Source organism: Somniosus microcephalus, unplaced genomic scaffold (genome assembly GCF_052327205.1).
Source record: "Somniosus microcephalus isolate GS21.2 unplaced genomic scaffold, FLI_Smic_1.0 unresolved_chr1, whole genome shotgun sequence".
NCBI classification, from domain to species: domain Eukaryota; kingdom Metazoa; phylum Chordata; class Chondrichthyes; order Squaliformes; family Somniosidae; genus Somniosus; species Somniosus microcephalus.
Window position 1 is genome coordinate 45,905,088 of NW_028225179.1, and position 11,443 is coordinate 45,916,530.

The following is an 11,443-nucleotide window of genomic DNA, read 5'->3' on the forward strand; positions in this document are numbered from 1 at the left end:
CAGGAGGGGGCCATTCAGTCTCTTGAGTCTGTTACACAGGAACAGGTGGAGGCCATTTAGCCCCTCGAGCCTGTTACACAGGAGCAGGAGGAGGCCAAGGATAGGGGAATGGGACTAAGGGGAGACCAGTTTCAGTGAGAGGGCCCAGGCGGGAAGAATGCAGATTCAATACTTTCAGCCCATTATCTGAGGAAGGATGTGCTTGCCATGGAGGGAGTGCAGCGAAGATTCACCAGACTGATACCTGGGATGGTAGGAATGACGTATGAGGAGAGATTGGGTCGATTGGGCTTATACCCGCTGGAGTTTAGAAGAATGAGAGGGGATCTCATTGAAACTTATAAAATTCTAACAGGACTAGACAGACTAGATGCAGGAAGGATGTTCCCGATGGCCGGGGAGTCCAGAACCAGGGGTCACAGTCTAAGGATAAGGGGTAAGCCATTTAGGACAGAAATGAGGAGGAATTTTTCACCTAGAGAGTGGTGAACCTGTGGAATTCTCTACCACAGAAGGCAGTTGAGGCCAATTCATTAAATATATTCAAGAAGGAGTTGGATATATTTCTTAAGGCTAAAGGGATCAAGGGATATGGGGAGAAAGCAGGGACCGGGTACTGAATTTGGATGATCAGCCATGATCGCATTGAATGGCGGAGCAGGCTCGAGGGGCCGAATGGCCGACTCCTGCTCCTATCTTCTATGTTTATATATTTCTATGATAAATGCTGACAAGGTTTGTTTCTCTTCCCTTCACAGTTGTACAGCCGACAGCCCAGGGGGCGAGCGGGAAAGGCGGTGAGTATAAACTGATCAAACCTGTAGATGGACCCCTCACACAGAGCAGGCAAGGCCCAGGCTCCATCCCCGGCCTAGTGCTGAGTTAGCTGATTGACCGTGGAAGCCTCTGTCAGGGAGGGAACGCCAGCCACGGTTCCTCCTCCTGACATGGGTCCATGTCTGCGGCTCACCCCTCGAGAGGGAGGAGGCTTGTTTGCGATAGATTCCACAAAAGTAAAGACTCACAGCGACAGAGAGAGAAGGAGAAAGATAGAAAGAGAGAGAGAGACAGCGAGACAGAGAGAGAGAGACAGAGAGAGAGAGACAGAGTGAGAGACAGAGTGAGAGACAGAGAGAGAGAGAAAGAGAGAGAGAGAGAAAGAGAGAGAGAAACAGAGAGAGAGTGAGAGAGACAGACAGACAGTGAGAGACAGAGTGAGAGACAGAGTGACAGAGATAGCGAGACAGAGAAAGACAGACTGAGAGACAGAGAGAGACAGAGAGAGAGAGACACACAGAGAGAGAGAGAGAGACAGACAGAGAGAGACAGAGTGAAAGAGAGAGACGGATAGCGAGAGAGAGACGGATAGAGAGAGACAATGAGGGAGAGACAGATAGAGAGACAGAGAAAGACAGAGAGAGAGACAGATAGCGAGAGAGACAGAGAGAGAGAGACAGAGAGAGAGAGAGACAGACAGAGAGAGACAGAGAGAGAGAGACAGATAGAGCGAGAGAGACAGATAGAGCGAGAGAGACAGATAGAGAGAGAGAGACAGAGAGAGAGACAGAGAGAGAGAGTGACTTGTATTTCCTTGTGTTCTTATTACTATGTAAATATACAGACGCTTTTAACTCATTTAGTTTACGACTTTCACTCAGTTGTATTCTTGCTTTTATGATGTTGCTGCCGCCTGGTGCGGAGTGATACAAGATGTCCAACCTTGCACTGCGCACTTCCTTTCACAGTGTGCCACATAGCAATATAAATACACTAACCAAAGTAGTTCCATATAACGATGGAACAAGTAGTTCCATTTAACGATGTAATAATATAACGATGGAACATCCCTCTTTCTCAAAAAAACTAAAACATGAAATTTAATTTAATTTAAAAAACTAAAACATGAAATTTAAATTAATTTAAAAAATATTATATCTAAGCTATTATTATCAAATACAAAGAATCGTGAGTTTTCTTTTCTTATTCGCGATATCGCTCAGGTGGTTGGATGTTGTCCCTCCATCTTGTGGATTTGGTGGTGACCACTCCTCTCTGCGGTGTTTTGGTGTGTTCCGCTCTTGTTGTTGTTGTTGCTGTCACACTTGGAGTTGGAGTGTGCATACTCGTGGTTGTTTGATTTGTGGCACTTGTTTCTGGCATTGTACTGCTTGTGGTAGCTGGTGTTGTCAATGTTGCTGATGTTGTCTGCTGCTTAACCAGTTCAGGTGAAGGTCTGATGTGGAGTCTGTTCCGCCTGTATTGGTTTCCAGGTTCGGTCTCTACGAAGTAGGATCTTGGAGTATCAGCTTTTCCAATGACCTTGGCTGGATTCCAGGTTTTCAACACCGGGTCTTGCACATGCACTGATTGCCCATTCAGCAGTTCTGGTAGCATCTTTGCATGTTTGTCATAATGTTTGCTCCCTACGACTTGTGCTTCTGCCAGCTTCTGTCTGAAGTCCTCCTGGTCCTGGGAAGGATGTATTTTGCTGCACTGACTGCGCAAATGCAACCCCTCATGAACTGTGAAGCCGACGATATAGTAGAGGCATTCCGCAAGTTCAAACAGAAATGTGACCTTACATTCAAAAGCTTCCTGAAGGGTACTGCAGTGAAGAAAAGGTTAGTTACATTCTGTTGTGGACAGGAGAAAAAGGTCTAGATTTGTATAATAGCTGGAGTTTGACTGAAGAGGAAAAGGAAAACCCTGCGACAATCTTTGAGAAATTCAGCAACCATCTAGAGCCTAAATCCAATCACCGTATACACAGATACAAATTCCAGAGTCTAAGACAGGAACCCGGTGAAACAGCTGACAATTTCCTGACAAGGCTGAGAAATGAAGCCAGCAAGTGTGCATTTAAGGAAATGGAGGAAAGGCTTGTGGACCAGCTGATATGGGGGTCAGCGCATGCAGAGGTACAAAAAGCCCTGATAGGGAAAGAAAAGCTCAAAATAACAGAGGCTATAGATACTGCGAGAGCTCATGAAGCCATGAAGCAGCAAATGAGAACACTGATTTCTCAAACGGCTGACATGCGGACGGCTTCTGGGACGGACAACAGAGTGGATACAGTGAGAGAAAAGTACAACACACAAAGACATGCACATGACAACAGGAGAAACATGTGCAGAAACTGTGGAAGACCGCACGATTATACAGACAGGAGGAAATGTCCAGCATATGGAACAAGCTGCAATGCATGTGGCAAACTAAACCACTGGGAAAAGAGGTGTAGAACGAAGAAAGAAGGAACATACATCAAAAACAAAGGCGGACAGTAGAACCAGAGAAAGAAACACAATATCCATGCCATGGATGAACAGGATGATGATGATTATGGTCATGGCAATACACTAAATATCGAAACCATAAAGGTACAGCTTCACGAGATGTCCAGAGCGGAAAATACTCTGAAGAGAGAATTGCACACCATCATCCAAATCAAAAAGAGGATCAAAGGTCAGCCCACAACCATCAACTTAAAGTTGAAGCTGGACACGGGCTCAGAGCAACATTCTCCCATTGAGACTGTACCAGCAGATCTTTCCCGAAAACTTGAGAGAAGATGGCTACCCGAAAAATGGTTGTTTAAAGGCAAGTAATGTCACGCTGACAGCATACGGGGGGAGTGAGATTAAACAACTCGGAACAACCTTTGTCAAAGGGACACATAAAAGAAAGAACATCAACTGCATGTTCTATGTCACCGACACTGAGGGACCAGCGATCCTGGGATTAAACAGCTGCGAGAAGCTGAGATTGATCTCAGTGAATCACGAGCTGATGGAAACGTCACTGAGGATAGACAGCAACACCACGCTGGAGAATCGCCCACAAATCAAGAGTAAAAAAGACTTGATAGACATGTATCCGGAATGTTTCGATGATACAGTGGGATGTTTCGGAGATTTCCAATACCACATCACCATCGAGCCAGAGGTAAAGCCCGTTATCCATGCTCCACGAAAAGTACCCATCGAGCTGAAGACAAAGCTTGAAAGAGAGCTAAAGGAGATGGAAGAAAAGGGAGTGATCGTAAAGGTCACTGAACCCACAGACTGGGTAAACTCAATTGTGGTACGAGAAAAGCTAAACGGGCGTCTCAGAATATGTTTGGACCCAAAGATCTAAACCAGGCGATAAAGAGGGACCACTATCCCACCGCTGCCACCATGTTGTGTTTCCTTGTGTTCTTATTACTATGTAATACAGACACTTTTAACTCATTTAGTTTACGACTTTCACTCAGTTGTATTCTAGCTTTTATGATGTTGCTGCCGCATGGTGCGGAATGATACTAGATGTCTGACCTTGCACTGCGCACTGCCTTTCACAGTGTGCCACATAGCAATATAAATACACTAACCAAAGTAGTTCCATATAACGATGTAATAATATAACGATGTAACAGTGACAGAGAGAGACAGATAAATAGACAGAGAGGGAGAAAGAGAGAGCGAGACAGAGAGAGACAGTGAGAGAGAGACAGAGATAGAAAGAGAGACAGAGAGAGAGAGAGAGAAACACAGAGAGAGAGAAAGAGACAGAGAGAGAGAGAGAGAGAGACAGAGAGAGAGAGAGAGAGAGAAAGAGACAGAGAGAGAGACAGAGAGAGAGACAGAGAGAGAGACAGAGAGAGAAAGAGACAGAGAGAGAGAGACAGAGAGAGAGAGACACAGAGAGAGGGACACACAGACAGAGAGAGAGAAAGAGAGAGAAAGAGACAGAGAGAGAGACGGATAGAGAGAGTGACAGAGAGAGAGAGTGACAGAGAGAGAGAGTGACAGAGAGAGAGAGTGACAGAGAGAGAGAGTGACAGAGAGAGTGACAGAGAGAGAGACGGATAGAGAGAGAGAGATAGAGAGAGAGACGGATAGAGAGAGACAGAGAGTGAGACAGAGACAGAGACAGAGCGAGACAGAGACAGAGCGAGAGAGAGACAGAGCGAGAGACAGAGAGAGAGCGAGAGACAGAGAGACAAACAGACAGAGAGTGAGAGAGACAGAAAGACAGAAGAGAGAGAGAAGGCCATTTGTTCCCTCGAGCCCATTACTCAGGAATAGGAGGAGGCCATTCAGCCCCTCGACACAGTTACTCAGGAACAGGAGGAGGCCATTCAGCCCCTCGAGCCTGTTACACAGGAGCAGGAGGAGGCCATTCAGCCCCTCGAGCCTGTTACACAGGAACAGGAGGCGGCCATTCAGCCCCTCGAGCCCATTACATAGGAGCAGGAGGAGGACATTCGCTCGCTCGAGCCTGTTACACAGGAACAGGAGACCATTCAGCCCCTCGAACCCGTTACACAGGAGCAGGAGGAGGCCATTCGCTCGCTCGAGCCTGTTACACAGGAACAGGAGACCATTCAGCCCCTCGAGCCTCTTACACAGGAACAGGAGGAGGCCATTCAGCCCCTCGAGCCTGTTACACAGGAACAGGAGGAGGCCATTCAGCCCCTCGAGCCCGTTACACAGGAGCAGGAGGAGGCCAAGGGTAGGGGAATGGGACTAAGGGGAGAGCAATTTCAGAGAGAGGGCCTGGGCGGGAAGAATACAGTATCTATACTTTCAGCCCATTTGATAAATGCTGACAAGGTTTGTTTCTCTTCCCTTTACAGTTGTACAGCCGACAGCCCAGGGGGCGAGCGGGAAAGACGGTGAGTATAAACTGATCAAACCTGCAGATGGACCCCTCACACAGAGCAGGCAAGGCCCAGGCTCCATCCCTGGCCTAGTGCTGAGTTAGCCAATCTCACACCTGGGGTGGTACTGAGCCCACGCACACACACACAGCAGGAAAGGCCCAGGCTCCATCCCCGGCCTAGTGCTGAGTTAGCCAATCCCACACCTGGGGTGGAACTGAGCCCCAAACACACACACACACAGAGCAGGCAAGGCCCAGGCTCCATCCCCGGCCTGGTGCTGAGTTAGCCTGATCGCATTTGACCGTGGAAGCCTCGGTCAGGGAGGGAACGCCAGCCACGGTTCCTCCTCCTGACATGGGTCCATGTCTGCGGCTCACCCCTCGAGAGAGAGGAGGCTTGTTTGCGATAGATTCCACAAAAGTAAAGACTCACAGCGACTGAGAGAGAGGGAGAGAGAAAGATAGAGAGAGTGAGACAGAGAGAGTGAGACAGAGAGAGAGAGGCAGAGAGACAGAAAGAGAGAGAGAGAGAGCGAGAGAGACAGAGAAATAGAGACAGAGGGAGACAGAGGGAGACAGAGAAACATAGAAGATAGGAGCAGGAGTAGCCCATTCGGCCCCTCGAGCCATTTAATGAGATCATGGCTGATCATCCAATTTCAGTACCCTGTCCCTGCTTTTTCCCCATACCCCTTGATCCCTTTAGCCTTAAGAAAATATCTAACTCCTTCTTGAATATATTTAATGAATTGGCATCTACTGCCTTCTGCGGTAGAGAATTCCACAGGTTCACCACACTCTGGGTGAAGAAATTCCTCCTCATCTCAGTCCTAAATGGCTTACCCCTTATCCTTAGACTGTGACCCCTGGTTCTGGTCTCCCCGCCATCAGGAACATCCTTCCTGCATCTAGTCTGTCTAGTCCTGTTAGAATTTTATAAGTTTCAATGAGATCCCCTCTCATTCTTCTAAACTCCAGTGATTATAAGCCCAATCGACCCAATCTCTCCTCATACGTCATTCCTGCTATCCCAGGTATCAGTCTGGTGAATCTTCGCTGCACTCCCTCCATGGCAAGAACATCCTTCCTCAGATAAGGCGACCAAAACTGCACACAATACTCAAGATGTGGTCTCACCAAGGCCCTGTACAACTGCAGCAAGACATCCTTGTTCCTGTACTCAAATCCTCTCGCTACGAAGGCCAACATACCATTTGCCTTCTTAACCGGCTGCTGCAACTGTATGCTTACCTTCAGCGACTGGTGCATAAGGACACCCAGGTCTCATTGCACTTCCCCTTTTCCCAATCTATTGCAATTCAGATAATAATCTGCCTTCCTGTTTTTGCCACCAAAGTGGATAACCTCACATTTATCCACATTATACTGCATCTGCCATGCATCTGCCCAAACACCCAACCTGTCCAAATCATACTGGAGTTTCTCTGCATCCTCCTCACAGCACACAGCGACACAGAGGCAGAGAGAGAGACAGAGCGAAAGAAACAGAGATAGATAGAGAGCGAGACAGAGAGATACACAGAGAGAGAAACAGATTGAGAGACAGATTGAGAGCGACAGAGAGAGAGAAAGAGAGAGAGACAGAGTGAGAGAGACAGAGCGAGAGAGACAAAGCGAGAGAGACAGAGTGAGACAGAGAGAGAGAGAGACAGAGAGAGACAGAGAGAGACAGAGACAGAGAGAGACAGACAGAGAGAGAGAGAGACGGAGACAGAGAGGCAGAGAGAGACAGAGCAAAAGAAACAGATAGAGAGAGAGACAGGGAGAGAAACAGATTGAGAGACAGTGAGAGAGAGAGAGAGAGAGACAGCGAGAGAGACAGAGAGAGAGAGAAAGAGACAGTCAGATGGAGAGAATCGAATCTCCTGAAGCAAGGTCCTGCCCCAGATATGAGCCCTGAATCTCGACTTCGCCTGTGGTCTTTCGATTCGAGCTAATCCGAGCTCCGTCTCTCTTTCTCCCTCCCTCCCTCACAGACCGGCACCCCATCGACCGATACCACAAAGAGATCGTGGATTGCTTCAACTCGGTCAGCAACGTGCTGGACAGCCTGCTGTCCGAAGGGGTCATAACCCCGGAGCACTATGATACGGTCCGGGCCAAGGTGACCAAGCAGGACAAGAACCGGGAGCTGCTGGCGATCGTGCGGGGTCAGGGGCCGGAGGCCAAGGAGCAGCTGTGGAAGGCCATGGTTCACGCTGACGGTTACTTCACCCGCAGTCTGACTGGACAGTAACGCCTCTTAGGCCTTTGGCTCCGACAACCAATGCAAAAACCACTCCAAACGCATCGTCCTGCCCTGATTGTCGTCAGGTATCAACGCCGCTACACCGCCAGATATTACGTCGCGACTTTTCAAATATTGTGAAGTCTTTTATAAGAAGGCATCGTTTTAATTAATAAAAAAATATTTTATACCCACAGGCGTTACATATACTTTTGCGACAGCACTATGGAACCCAGTCCCAGAGGGGGAAAGGACAGTGTATCTAACGCACTGTGACACCCGGTCCCAGAGGGGGAAAGGACAGTGTATCTAACACACTGTGACACCCGGTCCCAGAGGGGAAATGGACAGTGTATCTAACACACTGTGACACCCGGTCCCAGAGGGGAAATGGACAGTGTATCTAACGCACTGTGACACCCGGTCCCAGAGGGGAAAACGACAGTGTCTCTAACGCACTGTGACACACGGTCCCAGAGGGGGAATGGACAGTGTATCTAACGCACTGTGACACCCGGTCCCAGAGGATAAACGGACAGTGTCTCTAACGCACTGTGACACCCGGTACCAGAGGGGGAATGGACAGTGTATCTAACACACTGTGACACCCGGTCCCAGAGGGGAAATGGACAGTGTATCTAATGCACTGTGACACCAGGTCCCAGAGGGGGAAAGGACGGTGTATCTAACACACTGTGACACCCGGTCCCAGAGGGAAAAGGACAGTGTATCTAACGCACTGTGACACCCGGTCCCAGAGGGGGAAAGGACGGTGTATCTAACACACTGTGACACCCGGTCCCAGAGGGAAAAGGACAGTGTATCTAACGCACTGTGACACCCGGTCCCAGAGGGGGAAAGGACGGTGTATCTAACACACTGTGACACCCGGTCCCAGAGGGGGAAAGGACAGTGTATCTAACGCACTGTGACACCCGGTCCCAGAGGGGGAAACGACAGTGTATCTAACACACTGACACCCGGTCCCAGAGGGGGAAAGGACAGTGTATCTAACGCACTGTGACACCCGGTCCCAGAGGGGGAAAGGACAGTGTATCTAGCGCACTGTGACAACCGGTCCCAGAGGGGGAAACGACAGTGTATCTAACACACTGACACCCGGTCCCAGAGGGGGAAAGGACAGTGTATCTAACGCACTGTGACACCCGGTCCCAGAGGGGGAAAGGACGGTGTATCTAACACACTGTGACACCCGGTCCCAGAGGGGGAAAGGACAGTGTATCTAGCGCACTGTGACAACCGGTCCCAGAGGGGGAAACGACAGTGTATCTAACACACTGACACCCGGTCCCAGAGGGGGAAAGGACAGTGTATCTAACGCACTGTGACACCCGGTCCCAGAGGGGGAAAGGACGGTGTATCTAACACACTGTGACACCCGGTCCCAGAGGGAAAAGGACAGTGTATCTAACGCACTGTGACACCCGGTCCCAGAGGGGGAAAGGACGGTGTATCTAACACACTGTGACACCCGGTCCCAGAGGGGGAAAGGACAGTGTATCTAACGCACTGTGACACCCGGTCCCAGAGGGGGAAAGGACAGTGTATCTAATGCACTGTGACACCAGGCCCCAGAGGGGGAAAGGACGGTGTATCGAACACACTGTGGCACCCGGTCCCAGAGGGGGAAAGGACAGTGTATCTAACGCACTGTGACACCAGGTCCCAGAGGGGGAAAGGACGGTGCATCTAACACACTGTGACACCCAGTCCCAGAGGGCGCTAAGATTTAGCTCCGGCGCTAAATGCATGCTCAATATGGGGCGAGGCGTTAGGCGCCTTGCGCCCGCCTAGAAATTGGCTAGCGCCCCACTTCTCGGCCTCTTTAGGCGTTAATCGGTGGCGTTAACAAGCGAATTTCTCCCCCACTGTGACACCCGGTCCCAGAGGGGGAAAGGACATTGTATCTAACGCACTGTGTCACCCGGTCCCAGAGGGGGAAAGGACAGTGTATCTAATGCACTGTGACACCCGGTCCCAGAGGGGGAAAGGACAGTGTATCTAACGCACTGTGACACCCGGTCCCAGAGGGGGAAAGGACAGTGTATCTAACGCACTGTGACACCCGGTCCCAGAGGGGGAAAGGACAGTGTATCTAACACACTGTGACACCCGGTCCCAGAGGGGGAATGGACAGTGTATCTAACACACTGACACCCAGTCCCAGAGGGGGAAAGGACAGTGTATCTAACACACTGTGACACCCAGTCCCAGAGGGGGAATGGACAGTGTATCTAACGCACTGTGACACCCGGTCCCAGAGGGGAAAACGACAGTGTCTCTAACGCACTGTGACACCCGGTCCCAGAGGGGGCATGGACAGTGTATGTAACGCACTGTGACACCCGGTCCCAGAGGATAAACGGACAGTGTCTCTAATGCACTGTGACACCAGGTCCCAGAGGGGGAAAGGACAGTGTATCTAACACACTGTGACACCCGGTCCCAGAGGGGGAAAGGACAGTGTATCTAATGCAATGTGACACCTGGTCCCAGAGGGGGAAAGGACAGTGTATCTAACGCACTGTGACACCCGGTCCCAGAGGGGGAAAGGACAGTGTGTCTAACGCACTGTGACACCCGGTCCCAGAGGGGGAAGGGACAGTGTATCTAACGCACTATGACACCCACTCCCAGAGGGGGAAAGGACAGTGTATCTAACGCACTGTGACACCCAATCCCAGAGGGGGAAAGGACAATGTATCTAACGCACTGTGACAGCCGGTCCCAGAGGGGGAAAGGACAGTGTATCTAACACACTGTGACACCCGGTCCCAGAGGGGGGACAGGCAGTGTATCTAACACACTGTGACACCCGGTCCCAGAGGGGGAAAAGACAATGTATCTAACATACTGTGAGACCCGGTCCCAGAGGGGGAAAGGACAGTGTATCTAACGCATTGTGACACCTGGTCCCAGAGGGGGAAAGGACAGTGTATCTAACACACTGTGACACCTGGTCCCAGAGGGGGAAAGGACAGTGTATCTAACACACTGTGACACCTGGTCCCAGAGGGGGAAAGGACAGTGTATCTAACACACTGTGACACCCAGTCCCAGAGGGGGAAAGGACAGTGTATCTAACACACTGTGACACCCGGTCCCAGAGGGGGAAGGGACAGTGTATCTAATGCACTGTGACACCCGGTCCCAGAGGGAGAAAGGACAGTATATCTAACGCCCTGTGACACCCGGTCCCAGAGGGGGAAGGGACAGTGTATCTAATGCACTGTGACACCCGGTCCCAGAGGGGGAAAGGACAGTGTATGTAATGCACTGTGACACCCGGTCCCAGAGGGGGAAAGGACAGTGTATCTAACACACTGTGACACCTGGATCCAGAGGGGGGAAGGGCAGTGTATCTAACACACTGTGACACCCGGTCCCAGAGGGGGAAAAGACAGTGTATCTAACATTCTGTGAGACCCGGTCCCAGAGGGGGAAAGGACAGTGCATCTAACGCACTGTGACACCCGGTCCCAGAGGGGGAATGGACAGAGTATCTAACATACTGTGACAGCCGGTCCCAGA

General features: G+C 50.3%; 1 protein-coding gene across 2 annotated transcripts in view; it reads left to right on the top strand.

The window, feature by feature from the left end:
- The window catches only part of LOC147094898 (apoptosis-associated speck-like protein containing a CARD), a 20,828-nt gene extending 12,743 nt beyond the window's left edge, over window positions 1–8,085 (top strand). The window contains exons 2-4 of one of the 2 annotated variants that reach the window (XM_085974526.1): window positions 759–797; window positions 5,618–5,656; window positions 7,641–8,085. In XM_085974526.1, coding sequence (XP_085830652.1) covers window positions 759–797; window positions 5,618–5,656; window positions 7,641–7,900 — 338 coding nt within the window. In that variant the 3' untranslated portion in view covers window positions 7,901–8,085. The remainder of the gene's footprint in view (window positions 1–758; window positions 798–5,617; window positions 5,657–7,640) is intronic. The other variant, XM_085974527.1, reaches the window with a different exon arrangement.
- Window positions 8,086–11,443: the final 3,358 nt, after the last annotated feature.